This window comes from Dipodomys merriami, unplaced genomic scaffold (assembly GCF_024711535.1).
Source record: "Dipodomys merriami isolate MVZ:Mamm:240054 unplaced genomic scaffold, mDipMer1.0.p SCAF_125, whole genome shotgun sequence".
NCBI lineage: Eukaryota > Metazoa > Chordata > Mammalia > Rodentia > Heteromyidae > Dipodomys > Dipodomys merriami.
Window position 1 is genome coordinate 3317053 of NW_027202549.1, and position 23783 is coordinate 3340835.

Genomic DNA, 23783 nt, shown 5'->3' on the forward strand with positions numbered 1-23783 from the left:
CCTGTATCCCTTTGATTGATTGGTTCCTCCATCCCCTTGATTGCTGACTTCCTAAAACCTTAGAGTTAGTCCTATATCACCAAACATGCCAGGTAGGAATTTGTTCATGACTAGAGCAATCGTGGGTGAATCCTTAAATTTTCACCAATGACTTGGTTTAAGACCTTTTATCAGATGTTAAGAAGTGTTTATAAGCAGAGAAATATGCCTGTCTTTTTGGTATTTGGAGCCAAAATAAACAGTGACTTTACAACTATTATTTTTCCAGTGTGTTAAGTATATTCTGTTGGCTATCAGATTGAGCCTCTTTAAACTAGTTAACCTTCCAGAATTTCTGTATTAATAATACTAGACTGACAGTTAATATTTCACTTTAACTTCTGGGTGGCATGGAAAAAAGCCTTTGTTGTTATAACCCTAGATAGGTTGTTAGTTAGGATGTCCGCTTTTTCACTTTTCCTACAACCACTTAAAACAGGGACCTGAGATTTTATTATTTTAGTCTTGTTTTAAAATGGAAATCTGCCCCCCCCTCCCATCTTGGGGCTTGAACTCAGGGTCTGGGCACTGTTCCTGAGCTCTTCTGCTTAGGGCTAATGCTCTACCACTTTGAGCCACAGCTCCACTTCTTCTTTTCTGGTGGTTAATCAAAGATAAAAGGAGTATTACTAGCCAGGTGCTGGTGGCTCATGCCTGTAATCCTAGCTCTTCAGGAGACTGAGATCTGAGGATCAGGGTTAAAGCCAGCTCTGGCTGGAAAGTCTGTGAAAGTCTGGAAAGTCTTATCTCTAATGAAACACCAGAAAACCAGAAGAGGCGCTGTGGTAGATCACTAGCCTGGATTGAAGAGCTGAGGGACAGTGCCCAGGCCCAGAATTCAAGTGCCATGACTGACCCCCCCCAAAAAAAAAAAAAAAAAAAGAAAAAGAAAAAAAGAGTCTTAGGTACTTTCCTGCCTGGGCTGGCTTTGAACCTCGAGCCTTAGATCTCATTGTCCTGAGTAGCTAGGATTACAGGCGGATAAATAGCAATTTTGACAGATTAGGGACTGTTTTTAGGTAACATGCCTTTTGGGACCACTGGGCCTCAGGACCTTTGCTTCATGCTGTGTGATTAGAAACGTGTTAAATCTTAACTTTTCTTTCATTCTTGGAAAGTAAGAACTAGTAGCTATATTCTTTGCAGTTTTTGGTTTAAAATATGTGGAAGTTTTAATTCATTGGGTTTTTCAGCCCACGACAAAGCATTAAGATGATTGCACATTGACTTGGTGCCTTAATGTGCTTTTGTTCCTCACATTTATTGAGTAGAACACATTTAGTAACTGGGCTTCGGTGTGTCTGGGCACTCATTAGCTCTAGGGAGGTAGCCTGAGCAGAGAACTACTTGTCTCCTGGGCTGGAATGCCAGTGGAGTAAAAACTTTATACTTCCCAGGCACGTTAGGCTGTCTGGTCAGCATTGGGTATAAGGGTCGAGTGCTTTACTCTTAACTGAATGTCATGCTTCAGTTACATCTAGATAGAGATTATTAGTATAGGTGAGAGGCAGGGCTAGAATTCTTTCCTGCTGAACTATGCCTTAGATGATGGCTTACCATCATAATACTTTTTTTTTTTTTTTTTTTTTGCCAGTCCTGGGGCTTGAACATAGACCTGAGCACCGTCCCTGAGCTTCTTTTGCTTTTTCTGTCTATGTGGTACTGAGGAATCGAACCCAGGGCTTTATGCATGCTAGGCAAGCACTGTACTCAATTTGTGCCACATTTCCAGCCCACTGTAATAGTTTTGATTCCTCAGTTGTACTTGATAACTAATCTGGTAAATCAGTTACCTTTTAGGCAATTATTTATGCAGACCTGAGTTTTTTACTTTTGCGTATCACTCCAGAGTCCCTCATTTTTAGATTTTTAGATTAAGTTGTCTGAAAGTTTTTTTTTTTTTTTTGTGCTTGTTCTGGGGCTTGAACTCAGCACTATTTTGACCCTGGGCACTATGTTGTCTCTCAAGTTTTTTGCTCAAGGCTGGTGCTCAACCACTTGTCATAACCTCCATTTCCATCTCTTAAGTGGTTCATTGGAGACAAGAGTCTCACAGACCTTCCTATCCAGGCTAGCTTCAAACCAATATCCTCAGATCTCAACCTCTTGAGTAGCTAGCATTACAGGCATGAGCCACCAGTGCTAGCCTATGTGAATTACTTTGTTATTTTGTCTTTGTGCTTGTCCTGGGGCTGGAGCTCAGGGCCTTCCTTATTCTGAGCTTTTTTTTTCTCTTAAGGACAGTGCTTTTACTACTTGAGCCACACCACCTCTTGTAGCTTTTTTGGTAGTTAATTGGAGATAAAGAGTCTCATGGGCTTTCCTGCCTGGGCTGGCTTCTATATGAAATCCTTAGATCGGTCTCCTGAGTAGCTAGGGTTGCAGGCATGAGCTACCAGTGCCTGACTTCTGTGAACTATTATTATTGTCGGTCCTGGGGCTTGAACTCTGGGTGTGGGCCCTGTCTCTGAGGTCTTCAGCTCAAGGCTAGCGCTCTACCACTTGAGCCACAGCACCACTCCAGCTTTTTCTGTTTATGTGGTACTGAGGAATCGAACCCAGGGCCTCATGCATGCCAGGCAAGCACTCTACCAGTGAGTCACCTTCCCAGCCCCTGTGAATTACTTTTGAGAGAGGATCTCACTTTATGCCTGGCTGGCCTGCATTTGGAGCCACCTAATTGTACTTTGTTGCTGCAAAGATAGGTGTGCACCCAGCCATTGTGCTTTCCTTGTAGCTTGGAAGGGATAACAGATATATACCACTATGCCTGGCTTGTGAACTCTTAAGCCCAGACTTTCCTTCAACTGCAGTGTCTCCAGTTTCTGCCTAAGTAAGATTTCCAACGTGTGTGTGTGTGTGTGTGTGTGTGTGTGTGTGTGTGTCTGTGTGTGTGTGTCTGTGTGTCTGTGTGTCTGTGTGTGTTGTGGGGCTTGAAGCCTGGGCCTGGGCGCTGTCCCTGAGCTCTTCAGCTAGAGGCGAGTGCTCTACCACCTGAGCCACAGCACCATTTCTGGTTTTCTGGTGGATAATTGGAGATGAGTCTCACAGACTTTCCTGCCCAGGCTGGCTTTGAACCACAATCCTCTGACCTCAGCCTCCTGAGTAGCTAGGATGACAGGAGTGAGGTGCCCTGCTCACTTTTTATTACCTTGACACAGGACCTTGAACTCAAGATCTTCCTCTTACCTCAGCCTCCAGAGTGCTGGGATGACAGGAGTATTCTACTCTGTTCAGGCTCTGTCCCTAGGATGGGATTCTGAAGCTGAGGAATGGATCTGCTGTCTCACAAGCTTGACTTTGTGTCACCCTGTATACCATGGCTGGTGGATGTGTGTGTTCAGAGCGCCCAAGATTCTGAGAGGGCCTTCTTTATGGAATTAGATTTCACTGGCATCTAGGGCAGCCGTAAGAGCTCCAATTTAGTTGTGGGCATGGCTGCTGGCACGGGGAGTGGGTCTCTTGCGCCACTCATCTCTCAAGTAAAGCTTTGGCCGTTCTTGTCAGCCAGACAAGTCCAGCTGAAATCTGTTCTTGAGTGGCTCTGAATAGATCCTGGTGTGCCATGGTGTTAGAATGTCAAGAAGCCTAAACACTTTTTTGGGGGGGTGCCAATCCTGAGATTAAGCTCAGGGCTTGGGTACTGTTCCTAAGCTTTGGTCCTCAAGCCTAGTGCTCTACCTACTTGAGCTACTACCATTTCTGGCTTTTTAGGTAGTTAATTGGGGAAGATAAAAGCTCATGGACTTTCCTATCTGAGGTGGCTTCAAACTGCAATCCTCAGATCTCAGCTTTTTGAGTGGCTAGGATTATAGGTGTGAGCCACTAGTGCCTGGCTAACTATTCTCCTGACTATGGTTGAATGTTGGCCTTTCTTTAAGCCTTCATCCCTATAAACATGAGTAGAAGGATCTCAGCAGTGACCAAGTGTGTGAATATGAGACTTGTATTAAAAAAAAAAAAAATCCTAGCTTTATGCCAGTGGCTCACACCCATAAGCCTAGCTACTCAGAGGCTCAGATATGAGAATCACAGTTTGAAGCCAGCCCAGGCAGAAAATTCCCCAATTAACCACTCAAAAAACTAGAAATGGTTCTGTGGCACAAAGTGATAGAGCGCTAGCCTTGAGCACAAAGAGGCTCAGGAACTGTGCCCAGGCCCTGAGTTCAAGCCCAATGACCAACCCCTCCCCCCCAAAAAAATTCAGAGGAACACTTTGACACAGGTGTGTAGATAGCCCACTGAGTTCCTAGCACAAGCAGACTTGACCCTTGTTTGTTGCAAGCCAGCATCTGAAAGACACAGCTTTCTTTTTTGCCAAATTACAAAAAAGATCTTTTCTCCTCAGAGCATGGAAAACCAACACATAGTAGTTGGACTTGTGCCCTGGACATTGCCTGCCTGCCTGCTAAATGCAGAGCACTTAGTCATGACCATGAAATAGACACCCTATGTCATCCTGTGTCCTCAGATAGCAGACTGAGCTTATACTCTTGTAGGGCAGGGTGTGGCGCATAATGCATGCTGTTTTTCACATAAGATCTAAAAAATAAGAATCAGATTAGAAAAGTAAAAATGGGGGCTGGGAAGGTGGCTCAGTGGTAGAGTGCTTGCCTTGCATGCATGAGGCCGTGGGTTCGATTCCTCAGCACTACATAAGCAGAAAAGAGCCAGAAGTGGCACTGTGTGGCTCAAGTGGTAGAGCGTTATCCTTGAGCTGAAGAGCTGAGGGACAGCACCCAGGCCCAGAGTTCAGGCCCCACGACTGACAAAAAAAAAAAAGAAAAAAAGAAAGAAAAAAAAATGGGAAAAGTAAGTAAACTAAATTAAATATATATAGGGTTTTTTTTTTTTTTTTAAAGGAGCCTGTGTTTTCCTCTTGTCTGGATACCTTGGGAGTGCTGGTCATACTTTAGGGATTACAACAGATATATCCTTGTCCTCCCTCATTTAGTCTCGTTGGGCTGTTGGTTGAGCTGAGCCATTTACTAAATAGAGTTACAATGCACAAGAAGGGAAAAGCCCAGTAAAAGAGGCACTACGTAAGCTGGGTGTGGTTTTATATGCCTGTAATTCTAACACTCAGGAGGATAAGGCAAGAGGATCATGAATTTGAGGCTGGCCTGGGTTACATAAGGAGACCTCTCAAAAAAAAAAAAGCACTATGTAACAGTAAAAAGCAGAACAAGACACACACATACACAAAACTAAAGTTATAAATTAAGATAGTGTAAAAGAACAAAAAAATTAAAAAGTGATATAGGGGTTGGGGGAATGTGGCTGAGCAGTAGCATGCTTGCCTAGCGTGCACAAAACCCGGGGTTGGATTCCTCAGCACCACATCAACAGAAAAAGCCAGAAGTGGCATTGTGGCTCAAGTGGTAGAGTGGTAGCCTTGAGCAAAAGGTTCTGAGTTCAAGCCCCAGGACTGGCACACACACAAAAAATGATTCAATAAGCTATAAAAATGCTGCAAAAGGGACAAGATACTAAAAATAAAAATAGAAAAAAAAACATGAGGAAACTGTGTGTATATGTGCACGCGTGTGCGTGCGCACACATGTGTGCTTGCTGGTCCTGAGGCATGAACTCAGGGCCTGGGCACTGTCCCTGAGCTTCTTTCACTCAAGGCTATTTTTCAAGGCTAGCATCCTATCACCTGAGCCACTGCACCATTTGTGGCTTTTTCTGAGTAGTTAATTAAAGATAAGGGTCTCTTACACTTTCCTGCCTGGGGCAGCTTCGAAAATTAAAGATAAGAGTCTCATACACTTTCCTGCCTGGGGCAGGCTTCGAACTACAATCCTCAGATCTTAGCTCTCTTCTGAGTAGATAGCATTATAGACCTAGGCCACCAGTGCCCAGCAAGGAACCTCTTTAAACTTGGGGTGCTATATAGGTACCTGTGGAGAAGACTCTTACCAGAGTATGAAAAACATTAGACATTGAGAAATCAGGATATTTCTTTCCTTGCCTTTCCTGGTGGAGGACCATGCAAATGTCTTTGATAATAAAGTACTTCTTGGAATTGATTCCCATCGGGTCTCTGTAGTCATTTGGTCCTTGGTAGTGAATATAGCATTTAATTCTGGTGAGTCTGTGTTAGATAAAAATGACCCAGCTGTGTACTGATGTTAGAGAGGAAAAGTAATAGCGAGGAATGGATCTGAAGTCCTGGGAGGGCTGGCTGGTTGCAGAGGGTCTCTTGGAGCTGGAACAAGGCAGTAGAAAAGGAGAAGAGTAAGGGTGGGACCATACCAAATTAGAAAACACCTGAGGCATGCAATTTTATTCCTTTCTCCTTTGTGTTTGATATGTTTTTGTGAGCCCTCAAAGTGCAAGCACTGGTTTAGGAGCTATATACCAGGCACTCTGCTTGCAGGAACAGCAATATATTTAAACTTTAGTAACATAGGTGTCAAGAAATGGAGAGAGGCTCAATGCTAGTGGCTCACACTTGTAATCCTAGCTACTCAGGAGGTTGAGATGATCAGGATTAAAGTTCAAAACCAGATGGGCAGAAGAGCCCATAAGACTCTGTCTCTAATCAGCTAAAAGCAAAGCTGGACGTATGGGTCAGGTGGTAGAATACCAGCTGAACAGGCAAGTGAAGTGAATGGGAACCCTTGAGTTCAAATCCTGATATTGCACAAAACAAAAACAACAACAAAAAGCTGTCTGTTTGAGGAAGTAAGTTCTAAAGTTAGAGACCCTTATGAGATTCCCCTTTCCCCCTTTTTCTTTTCAAGTGATTATAATCCTGAATTTGGCAGTTTTTATGATCAAGTGCAAAGTTTTATTTCTTGTATATTAATTCATAGACAACATAATTTATATGTTTTATATAATTGGTATGTCTTTCTATATGGTTTATGTATTTTTAATTTTTCTCTCATCTCTCTCTCTCTCTTAGTTTTGCATTGTTGGAGATAGAACACATACAGTGCTTTTTTTTTGGCTGTGGGGCTTGAACTCAGGGCCTGGGCACTGTCCTGAGCACTTTTGCTCAAGGCTAGTGCTTGAGCCACAGCTCCACTTCTAGTTTCCTGGTAGTTAATTGGAGATAAGTGTTTCTTGAGAAGTGGCACTGTGGCTCCAGTGGTAGTGTGCTAGCCTTGAGCAAAAGAAGCTCAGGGACTGTGTCCAGGCCCTGAGTTCAAACCTCAGGACTGGTAAGAACAAAACAAAACAAAACAAAAAGTCTCATAGACTTTCCTGCCTGGGCTGGCTTTGAAACATGATCCTCAGCCTCCTGAGAAGCTGGAATTACAATGAGCCACCAGCTCCCAGCTTCTTAGTGAGGTTTTAATATGAGTTATGTTAAACCTTGTATTAGTTTCCTAGGGCTGCTGTAAAAAGATTTTCACAGCCTTAGTGGCTTCAAATAGCATGCACATTTATTCTCTTATAGTTCTGGTCTCCAGAAGTCCAAAATGAAGGTGTTGGCAAGGACTGAGCTCCCTCTGGAGGCTCTGGGGGGGAATCTATTCCTTGCTTCTGTCTTTCTTCCTTTTTCCTTTTCTTTTGTTTTCTTTTTCTTTTTAGTCGGTTCTGGGGCTTGAACTCTGGGCCTGGGTGCTGTCTCTGAGCTCTTCAGCTCAAGGCAAGTCTTCTACCACTTGAGCCACAGCGAGCGCCACTTCCTGTTCCGTGCTTCTAACTTTTTGTGGCTGCCAGCATTCTTTGACATTCCTTGGTTTGTGGCTTCAGCACTCCAGTCTCTGCCTTAGGTTTCACGTCAGTATCTCTGTTTCACATCTCTATCTTATTCTGTGTGTGGGGAGGGGGTAGGGTGGTGGGGAGGAGGGACCCCACAGTAATTTCCTCTGACAATCATGATTGAATTTAGATCCTACCCAGATAATCTCACCACCTCAAGACTCTTAACTTTAATCACCTTTGCAAAGACTCTTTTTCTTTATAACATCTTTACAGGTTTCAGGGATTAGGGCCTGAGACCTTCCAGTGGTTGTTATTTACTCAAAACCTATATACTGATTTAGGGGCATCGATGTTTTTACTATGGGTTTCAATCTTTGCTTTCTTTCAACAGTGTTTTATAGTTTTCAGTATACAAATTCTAGACATATTTTGCTAGATTTCTGCCTAAGTATTTCCTTTTTTTTGAATGATTTAAATGTCATATTTTTAATTTTGGTGTTCACATGTTCACTGAAGTATAGAACAATATAATTAGGGGACTAGAGTAGTAGCTTAATGGTGCAGTATGTGAGACAGAGTAGACATTCTTGGCAGCATTGGGGGATAGTACATGACTTCAAAACAGTGACCATTGCTGAAATGTGAATCTCCTCTTCTTCTTTTACAGACTCTGGGTGTTCTGGGATGGAGAAAGTATACAGAGGGTGAGGACCCAACTCCGGGACCATATCACTTGCTTCCTTCCTTAGCAAGATTATCAGCTTGAGCAAACTCAAGCCCATGCTAAAGATGTCTATGGGCCACTCACTGCTCCCCCTCTGGGGGAGGACCTTTCTCCTTCTACTCTTCATGGCCATGGCGCAATCCCGCTGGCCAAGTGACCCTTCAGAAGCCGTCAGGGACTGGGAGAACCAACTGGAGGCATCCATGCACTCTGTGCTTTCCGACCTTCATGAAGCTGTTCCCACCGTGGTTGGCATTCCTGATGGCACAGCTGTCGTCGGTCGCTCATTTCGAGTGACCATTCCAACAGATTTAATTGCCTCCAGTGGAGAAATAATCAAGGTGAGACCAGATATGAAGTGCAAATGAGGGATTCTCATCTTCCATTTTAATTTTGATGCCTTTTCCTAAGGTCTCAGTTGTAGTAGGCTGCAGTAATTCTGGTTTGCTCCCATGTTGAAGGACTCACCATGGAAAAGCCATTACCATGCACTGTGGAAAGTCTCTTGGTTGTTGGCTTAGGGATTTTTGTTAAAAAGCCTGGCATGTGTATAAGAAAAAAGTCAACTTTCCTAAACCATAGTGGTAAACTCTAAAATACAGAACTTGTAAGTACTTTGAACTCTGTGTGTGTGCACGCACGCGTTAGGCGCATGTGCACACATGCAATATACAGGTGCTGCTACTGATGCTTGAACTCAGGGTCTTGTGGTCTTGATTATTGTTGTTGTTGTTGTTTTTTTTTGTTGGTCGTGGGGCCTGAACTCTGGGCTTGGGTGCTGTCCCTCAGCTCTTCAGTTCAAGGCTACGCTCTACCACTTCAGCCACAGCGCCACTTCTGGCTTTTTCTGCTTATGTAGTGCTGAGGAATCGAATCCAGGGCCTCATGTATGCAAGGCAAGCACTCTACCACCGAGCCACCTTCCCAGCCCTTGATTGTTGTTTTTCTTCATAGCTGGCCCTCTACAATTTGTTCAGTTCTGTGGTGAGTCTTCTGGGTTTATCTGCCCAGTCTGGCTTTGAACTAGAGTCTTTAGAATTCAGGTTCTCAAGTAGCTCAGATTATAGATATGAGCCATCAGTACTTGGTTTGACTGAACTTTTTCTCCTTTTCTTTATTTATTTTTTATTTATTTATTTAGTTAGTTATTTTTTGGTCCAGTTGTGGGGCCTGAACTCTGGGCCTGGGCGCTGTACCTCAGCTCTTCAGCTCAAGGCTAGTGCTCTACCACTTGAGCTACAGTGCCGCTTCCGGCTTTTTTCTTTTTGCTTATGTGGTGCTGAGGAATCGAACCCAGGGCCTCTCAGGCATGCAAGAAGCACTCTACCACTGAGCCACCTTCCCAGCCCCTCCTTTTCTTTATTTTTTCTTTACTTTTTGTGCCAATACTGGGGCTTGAGCTCAGGGCCGAAGTGCTGTCCCTGAGGTGGTTTTGTTTTTTGTTTTTTTGCCAGTCCTGGGGCTTGAACTCAGGGCCTGGGTACTTCTTTTGTTCAAGGCTAGCACTGTACCACTAACCCCAGCACCACTTCTAGCCTTTTCTCTTTATGTGGTGCTGAGGAATCGAACCCAAGACGCCTCATGCCTATAATCCTAGCTGTTCAGGAAGCTGATATCTGAGGATCAAGGTTGGAAGTCTAGGCAGGAAAGTTCATGATACTCATCTCCAGTTAGCCACCAAAAAGCCAGAAGTAGAACTGTGGCTCATTGGTAGAGTGCTAGCCTTGAGCACAACAAGCTTTGGGAAAATGTCCAGGCCCTGAGTTGAAGTCCCACAACAGGCATCAAAAACAAACAAACCAAGACCTGGGCATTTGGTGGCTCATGCCTGTAATCCTAGCTACTCAGGAGGCTGAAATCTAGTCCCTGTGAGACTCTTATCTCCTATTAACTATTGAAAAACTGGAAGCAGAGCTGTTGCACAAAATGGTAGAGAACTAGCTATGAGCAAAAGAGCTCAGGGATAGTGCCCATGCCCTGAGTTCAAGACTCACAACTACAAACAAACAAACCCCAAGTTACAGCCAGGAATGTGACTCGGTGCTGGAGTGCTTGTCTAGTGTACATAACGCTCTGGGTTCAATCCACAGCACTAAAAAAATATATGTAAATTTAAAAAAAAGTGACGAGGCACCAGTGGCTCATGCCTATAATCCTAGCTGCTCAGGAGGCTGAGGTCTGAGGTTTGTGGTTTGATGCCAGCCTGGGCAGGAAAGTCTATGAGACTCTTATCTCCAATTAAACCAGAAGTATTCCTGTGGCTCATAGTGGTAGGGCACTAGCCTTGAGTGAGAAAGCTCAGGGATTGGGCCCAGGCCCTGAGTTCAAGTCCCAGGACTTATAAAATAAGATTAGAAGTGTACGTGTGTGTGCATGTATGTGCGTGCACATACTTTAGATTGCTGATTGATTTATATCTAATGTGGTTTTTAACCATTTGAAAACCCAAAGAACTCAAACTTTAGCGTTGCCACTTTCGGGGAAGCAATCCAGAGAACAAGGGATCTGAGACATATGTCCTGGCTGATGCACCAGGATGGAGATTGGGTGAAAATGGAAGCTTTTGTGTGAAGGAAAAATAGTCCTATCTGCTTTGGAATCCTAAAATTTCCCCTCAACTCTGAGTACATTTATATGGTAGGCAGGCAGATAGAATATATCCTTTAATTTTGAATATCACCTAGAGTAGAAGTTAGCACACTAATTTCCTACAGTGACAGATAGCAAATATTACAGGCTTTGGAGGCTCATACAGTTTTTCTTTAACTCTTCAGATCACCAATATAATACAAAACATGTAGACAGCAGGTAATTGAATGGGTAGGCTATGTTCCAATAAAACTTAGGTATACTGAAAATGAAAATTTAGTTACATACATTGTTGAAAAATATTTTTTTTCCTTAAGCATTTGAAAGTAGAAAAGACATGTCACGTATGAATAGGTGGTGGGCCACATTTTGCCTATGACCATAGTTTGCTGATTCCTGCCTATGGCATTGATTTCCTAAATCATGCCTATAATCCCAACACTCAGGAGACTGATTTAGGAAGATCGTGAGTTAGAGGCTAGTCTGTACTGTAGATTGAGATCCTGCTTTAAAAAAAACCCCAAAACATGTCCTTTTAATTCGTACATTTTTTTTTTGGTTGTACAAGGTTTTAACTCAGGGCTTCATACATGATTGGGAGGCAATCTGTCAGCCACATCTCCAGCCTTCTTTGGTGAATTCGTACATTTTGGTTACATTTCTATTATCTAGTAGTGTCTCAAGTATTTATGATTTGGAAGGGGTAATGAAGATCTACCCTGTTAGTACGTACCCATTGCTTTGGATTATCAAAACCTTACTGGTCATACACAAGAGAAAAAACTAGCCTATGCTAGGCTCAGCAAAAGACTAAGCTTGAGCCACCAGCACCTGGCCTTCAACCGTTTTCCAATATTGAATGGTTTATAACTTATTGTTGCCTTATTTATTCTGGTATTAAAATTATCTTAGATTTGGCTATTGGGAACAGCTTTAAGTAGGTTCTTGTGTTCTTGTGATGGCCTCCTGTTATTTTTTTTTCTTTTTGAGTACTTTGTCTCTGTTTTCTTTCTTAGGACTGTCACTTGATCTGGTGTCTCTCCCCCCCACCTCCTTTCTTCTTGGTCAGTAATTACCTCCTATCTAAATAACCTAGTCTACAAAGTAGAAAAGAAAAGAAAACTGATCAGGCAGGAATGGGAAGAATTACTTAAAATCTGGGAAAATATAGCTGGGTGCCAGTGGCTCATGCCTATAATCCTAGCTACTCAGGAGGCTGAGATCTGAGGATCGTGGTTCAAAGCCAGACCAGGCAGGAGAGTCTATGAGACTCTTATCTCCAATGAACCACCAGAAAACTAGAAGTGGTGCTGTGGTTCAAGTGGTAAAAGAGCTCACCTTGAGCTGAAGAGTTCAGGGATAGCACCCAGGCCCAGAGTTCAAGACCCCCCCCAAACCTGTCCCCCCCCCAAAATGTGGGAAAATACCAGGTCCATAAGAACATGAAAATCTCCTAACTGATTACTGTCTCCAGAGTGGAACACTAATACCAGCATCTGATCACTTGAAACATGTGCTGGCTTAGAAGTTCAGAATTACAGTATCTGTTCTTTTGTATACTCTTTTATCAAGTGTCTGATTCACTTAAATACGTCCTTATGTACATAAAACAACATGTTTTCCCAGAGGTTCTAATAATTTTCAGTGTAGTCAGCTTAGGGACCCAGGATTTTAAATGGGGGGGGGGGGAAGAAATTACAGCTCTTTCTGTTTGATGTGGTTTCTAAAAAAGGCAAGCCGGCTCACACCTAGTCAGGAATCACAGGACCCCAGAACAACCTCATTTCCGGCTGAGTGAGGCTCCACAGTTGCCCCATTTGTGCTATGCCTCAGCTAACATCATGGTGGTAGCCTGCAACCCTCATGGAACGGGGTCCCTCCTTGGCACTCAGCCTGCTCCTCCAAGAGCTGCAGAAGCTCAGGTTTAGTTCTTCCTCTTAGGATGATAGGGAGAGATGTCTTTACTTTGCATGAATCAACTAGGCTACCAAGGGACAGTCAGTCCCCTTCCACTGTCTCCTTTTGATGAAGCTCCTGGAGGTTTTCATTCCTAGTTCCTCTCAGCCTCCTAGCCTGCAAACAATGTGGACTTGCCCTCAACCCAAGATGTCCGCAGGCTGGGAGCAGCCCTTCTGGGACTGTGCTCTCAGCTGCTGGCATGGGCCTTCTAATTGTTCCCTTGGTAACAATGGATACTCTTTTTAGCCAGGAAGAGGAGTTCATGAAAGGAGTATTTCTTTGGATGCTTGAGAGCTTTGTGGCAACCCTGCCTGCGTGAGATGAACTGCAGTTTCTTCCTGCCTCAAGTGGGTGTTCCCTGGCTCTGAATGAGACCCTTGTGTGAGCATGGCACACCACACCAGGAAATGTGGGTTGGCAAAGGAAGGCATCCTTGATAGTGGGCTGTCAGAATAGAATTTCCCCAGATTCATCAACTCACATACTTAATGATAATATAGGCTTCTGTGTTTAAAAAAAAAAAAATTACAGGGGCTGGGAAGGTGGCTCAGTGGTAAAGTGCTTGCCTTGCATTCATGGGTTCAATTCCTCAGCACCACATAAGCAGAAAAAGCCAGAAGTGGCGCTGTGGCTTAAGTGGTAGAATGCTAGTCTTGAACTGAAGAGCTGAGGGACAGCGCCCAGACCCAGAGTTCAGGCCCCACGACTGGGGGAAAAAAAAAAATTTACAAACTAGGTAAGTAAGTAACCAGCAAAAATCAGGGAGTGAAGATGTGGCTTAATTGGTAAGAGTGTTAACCATGAGTGAAAAAACCAAGTGTGAGCGCAAGACCTTGAATTCAAACCTTAGTACTGGCATTACTGACAAGAAATTGGAAAGAACAGGACAAAACAGGTGATGTTAGGGATTGGGATGGAAAGACTGATTTTGTGCTTGTCCTGCTGCTTGCCCTTGTTTGCTCAAGACTAGTGGTCTATGGCTTGATACACACCTCCTCTTCCAACTTTTTGCTGGTTAATTGGAGATAAGAGTCTCATAGACTTTCCTGTCCTGGCTGGCTTTGAACCATGGTCCTCAGATCTCAGCCTATCAAATAGTTAGGATTACAGTTGTGAGCCACCGGCACTTTACTTTGGGAGGGAAGAGATTTTGTTTTTAGTCGAGACCAGTTTGCATCGGGTCAAATGGTTTATAGCTCAGCTTAGAGGGGAACTGGCTGGGTTGGACAAATGTGTTCAAAATGTGGTCGGTGGCCTTGGTGTTTGTGGTAGGAGCCAAGTGCAGGTTGATACTGTTTGTCTACCAGCTGAACCATGGGTCTGCCTCTGCTTTACCTGAGTCCTTTTCTACTCTGTTTCTGTACCTCATCTAGGGAGGAAGACATAGGTCCGTGGTCCAAGCTAAAACTGTGCCGTCCGTCTCCCTGTGGCCCAGCCATATGGTGGCTGTGTTCCTCATCTGCAGGAGGCTCTGAGCAGATTTCAGCTCACCGTTGCAGTTCATGGCACAGGAACAGGGCAATCCTGGGTATGAGTCAGCAGCAAGACTCAGACTTCTTGAAAGGGACTATTTCCTGCTTCCTTCACCGTGTAAAGAAAGCAGTCCGATGGCCACCTCATTTTCCAGTGTTTCCAAAGTGTTGTCTATTGGTCCACGGCCAATAGATGGCTGCAGGTTGGCCCAGCTCTGCAGCGTGGCTGAGGAGCGGGGGAACTGAAGGAGAGGGAACTGAATGATCAGGAGTCGTTGCATTGACCAGCTCTGAAGGAAGGTAGAGGCCTTGCTAGGAAAGGGTGCAGTGAGGAGTTCCCTCTAGCCTCAAGATGTTGCTGCCCAACCCCTATTGGCTCCTGCTCTACCCAGAAGCATCTGTGCACTATCAGAGGTGGAGGTGGAATCAGACAGCTTCGTGAATATTGTGCTTTGGGCTGTCACTTGTAGCAAGTCCTCTTCTCTCCTCATGTTCCTCAGCTTCACCCACTCCTAGCCAGACAGGTTTTGGCAGGCAAGCAGCTCCCTGATTGTTCCTAGCCTCTCCCTGGTTTCTCATCAGATCCTAGCCTTCCCCTGACCTTCAGGCCCCATTTCCTTTTATGCTTTGGGTTATGAACAGAGAGATAAGGTTCCACTGTGCATTGGGTCCAAAGTCATCTGGGAAGAAAGACTGGGGAGTGGAACCGGGACATGCCTTGAGCCTGTTGGTATGGCATTATTTAGTTAGTTTCCTGACAGTCCACAGGAGCAGGAAGGAATCAGAACGGGCTGTCAGTATGAGCCTTGTCATATACTCCTATGAGGATAGGATCATTTCTCCCAGTTCTAAATGAGGACAGTAAGAACTAACTTGGAGTCAGGCCTCAACCTGCCTGGAGCTTGGAGTCATAGAGGCAAATGGGGCTTCTTTCTGTTAGGCTGTGATTATGGGAATGAAATCCTGTATTGTCTGAAGGCTACTGCCTCTTAAAAGGAATTTCCCCATCCTTTGCTTCACCACTTGGCACTGGGAGGAGGAGAGGTGCTCCAGGGCCTCTTAAGTTTTAAAAGCTGGAGAGGGAATCGAGAGTTCCTATAGGTCAGAAGGTCTTGTTTTCATCTTCAAGCGCCTCTATGGTGAGTGAGGGCCGAAGTGAGTGTCTTGGAGCGGGAGGAACTGCCGGTGGGAAAGGACTCTCCAGGGATCATGGATGCCGCCAGCCGTTCAGGCATCCTTAGACTTTCCCTAATGGCCTTGAAAATCCAGACGTGCCAGCTTGCCTGTGACTTGGCCAGGTTCCTGTAGAAGTCAAATTGCTGTTGTCAGTCAAAATAAAGCTTCTGAGTTCCTCCTTTTCTTCCTTGGGTGGTGTTTCCCAGGCTGGTCCCAAATCCCTGGCTCACCTCTCCAGTAGGTAAGACTGGATATATATGCACAAGCCATCATGCCATGCGGAGAGCCACCATTTTTTCAACTCTGATGTCTCTACTTAAAATGGAATGTTGTAACTTGCTTTCATGAAAACTGGAGTGGAATTACCCTGTTCTCATCAGCTTGTCACAGAACTCCGGCGGGGCCAGGAGTTAAGTACAGTGAACATGTTTATGGTATGCAGTTGTAACTCATGCTTGTGTCTCATCTAGGTATCTACAGCTGGGAAGGAGGCCTTGCCATCTTGGCTTCACTGGGACCCACAAAGTCACACCCTGGAAGGCCTCCCCCTTGACACCGATAAGGGTGTGCATTATATCTCGGTGAGTGCTGCCCGCCTGGGCGCCAATGGGAGTCACGTCCCCCAGACCTCCAGTGTGTTCTCCATTGAAGTCTACCCCGAGGACCACAGTGAGCCCCAGTCTGTGAGAGCGGCGTCGCCAGACCCTGGTGACATAGTGTCTTCTGCTTGTGCTGCTGACGAGCCAGTGACGGTCCTAACAGTGATTCTAGATGCTGACCTCACCAAGATGACCCCAAAGCAGAGGATCGACCTTCTGCACAGGATGCGCAGCTTCTCAGAGGTGGAGCTTCACAACATGAAGTTGGTGCCAGTGGTGAATAATAGACTGTTCGACATGTCCGCTTTCATGGCCGGCCCCGGCAACGCAAAGAAGGTGGTAGAGAATGGGGCTCTACTCTCCTGGAAGCTGGGCTGCTCCTTGAACCAGAACAGTGTGCCTGACATTCGTAGTGTCGAGGCCCCTGCCCGGGAGGGTGCTATGTCCGCCCAGCTGGGCTATCCGGTGGTGGGCTGGCACATTGCCAACAAGAAGCCCCCTCTTCCCAAACGGATCCGGCGGCAGATCCATGCCACACCCACGCCCGTCACTGCCATCGGACCCCCAACCACAGCCATCCAGGAGCCACCATCCAGGATCGTGCCCACCCCTACATCACCAGCCATCGCTCCTCCCACAGAGACCCTGGCTCCTCCCGTCAGGGATCCTGTTCCCGGGAAGCCCACGGTAACCATTCGGACTCGAGGTGCCATTATTCAGACCCCCACCCTGGGCCCTATCCAGCCCACGCGGGTATCAGAAGCTGGCACCATGGGTCCCGGCCAGATTCGTCCAACCATGACCATTCCTGGCTACGTGGAGCCCACGGCAGTGGTTACGCCTCCCACCACTACCACCAAGAAGCCCCGAGTATCTACCCCCAAACCAGCCACGCCTTCGACTGATTCCTCAGCCACCACGACTCGCAGGCCAACCAAGAAACCTCGGACCCCCCGCCCAGTGCCCCGAGTCACCACCAAAGCTCCCATCACCAGATTGGAGACGGCCTCCCCACCCACTCGTATCCGAACCACAACCAGCGGCGTGCCTCGTGGTGGGGAGCCCAACCAGCGCCCAGAGCTCAAGAATCACATCGACCGGGTAGACGCCTGGGTGGGCACCTACTTTGAGGTGAAGATCCCATCAGACACTTTCTATGACCTCGAGGACACCACCACCGACAAGCTGAAGCTGACGCTGAAGCTGCGCGAGCAGCAGCTGGTAGGCGAGAAGTCCTGGGTGCAGTTCAACAGCAACAGCCAGCTAATGTACGGCCTGCCCGACAGCAGCCACGTGGGCAAACATGAGTATTTCATGCACGCTACAGACAAGGGGGGCCTGTCGGCCGTGGATGCCTTCGAGATCCATGTCCATAAGCGCCCCCAAGGGGACAAGGCCCCTGCAAGGTTCAAGGCCAAGTTTACTGGCGACCCAGCGCCCGTAGTGAATGACATCCACAAGAAAATCGCCTTGGTAAAGAAGCTGGCTTTTGCCTTCGGGGACCGAAACTGCAGCACCATCACCCTACAGAACATTACCCGGGGCTCCATCGTCGTGGAGTGGACCAACAACACACTACCCCTGGAGCCCTGTCCCAAGGAGCAGATCACGGGACTGAGCCGGAGGATTGCCGATGACACGGGGAAACCTCGGCCTGCCTTCTCCAACGCCCTGGAGCCTGATTTTAAGGCCCTGAGCATTGCCGTGACCGGTGCCGGCAGTTGCCAGCACTTGCAGTTTATCCCCGTGGGCTCCAAGAAGTTACCCTCCACCGTGCCACCCACAGAGGTGCCAGACAGGGACCCCGAGAAGAGCAGTGAGGATGACGTTTACCTCCACACCGTCATTCCAGCCGTGGTGGTCGCGGCCATCCTGCTCATCGCTGGCATCATTGCCATGATCTGCTATCGCAAGAAGCGAAAGGGCAAGCTGACCCTCGAGGACCAGGCCACCTTTATCAAGAAGGGGGTGCCGATCATCTTTGCCGATGAGCTAGATGACTCCAAGCCCCCGCCCTCCTCTAGCATGCCACTCATCCTGCAGGAGGAGAAGGCCCCCCTCCCCCCGCCTGAGTACCCCAACCAGAGCGTGCCCGAGACCACTCCTCTGAACCAGGACACCGTGGGAGAGTACACACCCCTACGGGATGAGGATCCTAACGCCCCTCCCTACCAGCCGCCCCCACCCTTCACGGCCCCCATGGAGGGCAAGGGCTCCCGTCCCAAGAACATGACCCCGTACCGGTCACCCCCTCCATACGTCCCCCCTTAACTCACAAGCGCCTGGGTGGAGGCAGGGGTAGGGCAGGGGTGTGTTGTCTGTGGAGACCGGTGGCCCACAGACCCATCGCCCACCGGTAGCCAACACCCAACCTAGCACACACTGACACAAACAGGGCCTGGACAAAGCCCGCCCTCTCTGGTCCTCCCAAACCCCCCAAAGCAGCTGGAGAAACTTTGGGGACTTTTTTTTTTAATTTTTAATTTTAATTTTAATTTTTTTATTTTAATTTTAATTTTTTTTTGCCTAACAGCTTTTTGTTCGTTCATAGACAGTTCTTTGCTGCGTTTTTGATGGCTGGCTCTGAAAGCACTGTTGGAGTAGAAGTAGCTGGAGGGGGAGCGAGGAGCCGTGAATGAACTTGCAGGCAGTGCTGGGCGCGCCCCCCCAGCCCTCTGCGTTTTGCCTTTAACACTAACTGTACTGTTTTTTCTATTCACGTGTGTCTAGCTGCAGGTCGTAACATGGAGAACAGTAGCTAAAGGTTTCAAGTCAAAAGGACTTTTCAGAAGTTACGGTTTTCAGTTTTTACATTTAATCTGCTGTTTACCTACACTTGTGATGTATAATTTGGGGGTGGGTAAAGGGGAAATTGCTTTGCTAAAAATAAGCTCCCAGGGTGTTTCAAACTTAAAAAGAGAAGACCAAGGGACAGTATTTTTTATCAAAGGAATCCTATTTTTTCACACTTTGGTCACCTTGGTTGCTCTGATCTCCCAGAGCCTGACTGGGGGGCCTCCTGGCCCTGGCTTAGGGGGCCAGGGCCCTGGTGCTGGATTTGCTCTCCCACCGTTGCCAGGGGCCGGAAACCAGAGGGGCCTCTTGGGCCGAGGACATGTCCACCTCTACCCCATGCACGCTAGTGGCCTGCCACCCAGGGGGGTCTTCATTTCCATGGAGAAAGGGACTCCAAGAGGCAGTGATGGCTGTGGCCCCCAATCTAGGTGCTCCAAGGTGGGCCAGCTGCTTGTGAGGGGTGGGGGGGTGCGCTTGAGGAGGTCGAGGGACTCGACCACATCAACCAATTTTTTCTTTTTTTCCCCTTCTCTCTGTGGTTTCCCCCACCACCCTTCCCCTCCCAAAAAGGAACACCATGGTTTTTGAAACACTCAGTGGGGGACCTTTTGGTGAAGATGCAATATTTTTATGTCATGTGATGCTCTTTTTTCTCACTTGACCTTGGCCGCTTTGTCCCACCAGTCCACATCCCCACCCTGACACCCCCCTTCCCCATCCCTTTTCTCTGGCGCCCCAGTCCCCAGGCTCGGGCCTCGAACGGGCTGCTGGAAAGGGTCTGGTGGCTTGGGGCAGAGTGTGCCAGCAATAGTTCATAGTTTAAAAAAAACAAAAACAAAAAAAAAATCTGTGGGCTCTCAAAGCTAATTTTTTACTCAAGTTTTTATACAGCCTCAAATTGTTTTATTAAAAAAAAAAAGAAAAAAACGGTAATGCTTAAAAACGGCAGTTTGTACAAGCTCTTAGTGTCGAACCCACGGAACTGACGGCTTTGCTCATTTTGATCCTTCCCCCCCACTTTTTTCCTAAAGGGTTCAATTCTAGAATTACACTGGGACTTTTTTTTCTTTTCCCTTTCCTTTCCTTTTTTCTTTTGCCTTTTTTAGCAGAATATCCGTCCATCCATCTGCATCTCTGTCCCATGACTCAGGAGCACCCACTCGGCTTCGATTCTCTCCTCCTTTTTGGAAGAAACCCATTTTGAGCATGACTTTGTTGACGTCTTGAGTTATTTTGGGGTACCTTGTAGGGAGGAATGCCTTTCGCAATAATGTATCCCTTCCCTGATCTAGGGTGGATGGGTTGGACCCAGGCTCCATTTGCACCCGGAGCAGCTCTTTCTTAAGCCATAATCGACTGACTTGTCACAGAGGGGAAGGAGCAGCAGATCTCTCTTCTGCTGTTCTCCAAAGAGTGTGATTCCCTTGGGGCCTTCTCCCACAGGGCCCCTACCCCCTCCCCTCTCCTGGCCCGCCCGCCGCCCCCCCCCTCCCACCCCCCAGCTCCTTTAGCAGGGTACTCGGGAGTGAGCAGTGTCCATGCTGTGGGGACAGTCTGTAGATGAGCGCTCCAAGGATGGCTGATGGCCAGACCTTGTGCCTCCCAAGTCCCAGATGGACGCTGGGAGTTTTCCCTGATGCCTCAGACTGAGCGAACGCAAGTGGGATCTGACCTGGTGGAATTGCTGATGACCTTGTCAAGAAATACAAACAATCCCCCCCCAATGTTCCAGGTGAGGGCTTTGAAAAGGCCTTCCAAATCGCTCCGTTGCCCTTAGCAACCCCACCATTGGGCATTGCCACGCAGAGAAGAGGCTGGCCCAGAATGGCTCATTGCCATAGCAACCGGAGGCAACGGGGCAGTGAACAGAATAACAACCGTAACAATGCCTTCGCAGGCACCCTCCTCCCTGAGCACTGGGCTGGTAATGGCCATTGGACTCTGAGACGGAGAGCCAATCTCCCATTCAAGTTGTTCACCAACCACTGATGTGTTTTTATTTCCTTCTATATGATTTTAAGATGTGTTTTTCTGCATTCTGTATAGAAACATATCGAACTAAATAAAAGCAGTGTCTTTATTACAATGCCCTTGCCTGGGAGCATCTGATTGCCCTAAACATGAGTTGGTGGGAGGATTCTATGATCAGGAAAGGGACCTGGCCAGGCCCATCCCCTGGCTGGGGGTGGGGGGGGAGGAGGGAAATGAAACGGGGTGGAGGTGGGCATTTCTCTTTGCCTTCACAGAAACTCTTAAGAGGAGTACTGACAAGTAAACTCCCCTTGATACTTTGCCTTGGAGCCAGCTAAGACCTATCTCGTGTATCCTCAATATCCTTATTTGGGGGAGGAGATGGAGAGTCAGACAGAATCGGTGAGTCTTGCACCCCATAGTAAGGCAGCTCTTAAGCAGAAATCCTTCATCATAGGCCCCTGTGAAGAGAAGGATGGATACAGCTCCACCCAGCTCCTGTCTTCATTGTCTTTGGGCTTGAGACTGGCCAGTCTGCTTGATGTTGGCCTTGGATAGATAGATAGGTTGCTCCGCCCTTGGGCAGAGTAGCCAATACATAGTTCCCAACAGATAGAGCTACAGTTCCAGGGTTGGGGTGGGGAGTTGAAAGTCCAACAACTACTGGGAGTTAGCACTAGAGTATGCAAATAGGAGACCATCTTAGGCTACACTAAGAATCTGTCTCAATACAACAAATGCCAGCCACAGGCATGGATCAAGTGGTTGAGGGTCTGCCTAGCAAGTGCCAAAGGCCCTGAGTTCAAACCCCAGTACTGCCAACCTAACCCTTGCCCTGCCCTAGGAAAGGCTGTCTTCAAGTTTTCAAAGATACAGGCCTCTCCTAGGCCTCCCAAGGGCTTAGAAAATGACCCTGCCTTGTCCTCTTGACCTCAGGAAGTTCTACTGAACATCTAACTCATTGCCTTGAACTTAAATGAGACTGTCAACCAGTCTCAACAGGAAGTTCCAGGGAGCAGCAGGAAGAAAACATAGGAGGATTTCAGGCCTTTGTTCCACCACATCCACCCTTCCATCTTGGGGTGCAGGGGGGATGGAAATACCTGTTGTTTGACCGGCAAATCTCTGTTCCCTGCCAAATCCTGTGGCTTTTTTTTTTTTTTTTTCTTTCTTTGCTCAAAGCTAGTGCTGTACCACTTTGAGCCCTAGCTCTACTTCTAGTTTTCTGGTGCTCTATTGGAGATAAGAGTCTCATGGACTTTCCTGCCTGGGTTGGCTTTGAACTGTGATCCTCAGATCTCAGCCTCCTGAGTAGCTAGGATGACAGGCGTGAGCCACTGGTACCTGAATCCTGTGACCTCTCTTTGGAAGAAGTGGGTCTGCTCAAGGACTTTTGAACTAGACAAGATGATAGATAAACGGGAGAGGCAGGAAGGAAGTCTCTAGTTGGACCTGCTGGTCTTTGACCTGGGTAAAGTTCATAGGATCCCTCAGGAATGGTTTTTCCATTTGTTCATTGTGGACAGGGCAGGTCTCTATGGGGGTCTTAGGGCATCCTGGGAACTGGAGGGTGGAGTTGGGGTACCATTTCAGTGAGTTATCTGCAAAAGAATCCAAAAGAGAGCTGGGATTTGGTGGCTCATGCCTGTCATCCTAGCTTCTCAGGAGGCTGAGATCTGAGGATCACCGTCCAAAGCCAGCCCAGGCAGGAAAGTCCGTGAGACTCATCTCCAATAAACCACCAGAAAACCGGAAGTGATGCTGTGGCTTAAGTGGTAGAGCATTAGCCATGAGCTGAAGAGCTGAGGGATAGCACACAAGCCCAGAGTTCAAGCCCCACAACTGACAAAGAATCCAAAAGAGGAGAATCTGCATTCTCTTCTGGTATAGACACTGCCTTGGTCCTATTCTGGGCCACAAGTCTGTTGGCTAGAAGATCTTAGGTATTTAGGAGTTCCCAATCAGCTTTCTTTCCAAGCATGGGAGGCCCAACTCAAGTATCAGCCTTTCAACATTCTATATTACCTATGCCTCCCCAGCTCTACTTTGGTACCAGGGCTTGAACTCAGGGACCTCAGGTTTGCTTGGTTTTTGGTTTTCCTTCCTCACCACTAGAGCTCTACCACTTCAGCCGCTTTTCTGGTTATCGGAGATAGACATTTCTGCTAGAGCTGACTGAACCTTCCTCATCCAGATTTTAACTTTTTGTTTTTGGTCAGTCGTGGGGCTTGAACTCTGGGCCTGGGCGCTGTCCCTCAGCTCTTCAGCTCAAAGCTAGTGCTTTACCTCTTGAGCCACAGCACCACTTCGGGTTTTCTGAGTGGTTTATTGGAGATAAGAGTCTCACAGATTTTCCTGCCTGGGCTGGCTTTGAACTGTGATCCTCAGAGCTCAGCCTCCTGAGTAGCTATGATTACAGGTGTGAGCCACTGGCACCTAGCTGATCTCAACTTCTTGAATAGCTAGGGATTACAGGTGTTTACCACCAGCTCTCAGTATAATTCTGTCTTTGGGCTGGGAATGTGACTTAGTGGTAGAGTGCTTGCTTAGCATGCATGAAGCCCTGGGTTCCATTCCTCAGTACCACATGAACAGAAAAAGCTGGAAGTGATGCTGTGGCTCGTGGTAGAGTGCTAGCCTTGAGCAAATGAAGCTCAAGGATAATGTCCAGGCCCTGAGTTCAAGCCCCAGGACTGGCAAAAAAAAGTAAATTAGGAAGTGGAGCTGTTGCTCAAGTAGTAGAGACAGAAGCTCAGAGACAGAACCCAGGCTTTGAGTTTAAGCTTCATGACCGAC

The 23783-nt window shown here is 47.1% G+C and overlaps 1 protein-coding gene across 6 annotated transcripts in view; it reads left to right on the top strand.

Annotated features, from left to right (window-relative positions):
- The window catches only part of LOC138824079 (dystroglycan 1-like), a 46272-nt gene extending 25170 nt beyond the window's left edge, over positions 1-21102 (top strand). For 5 of the 6 annotated variants that reach the window (XM_070017774.1, XM_070017772.1, XM_070017777.1 and 2 more), the window contains 2 exons: positions 8369-8766; positions 16092-21102. In XM_070017774.1, the coding sequence (XP_069873875.1) occupies positions 8482-8766; positions 16092-18491 (2685 nt within the window). In that variant the 5' untranslated portion in view covers positions 8369-8481 and the 3' untranslated portion in view covers positions 18492-21102. Of the gene's footprint in view, positions 1-7584; positions 7777-8368; positions 8767-16091 lie in introns of all 6 variants that reach the window. The other variant, XM_070017775.1, reaches the window with a different exon arrangement.
- Positions 21103-23783: the final 2681 nt, after the last annotated feature.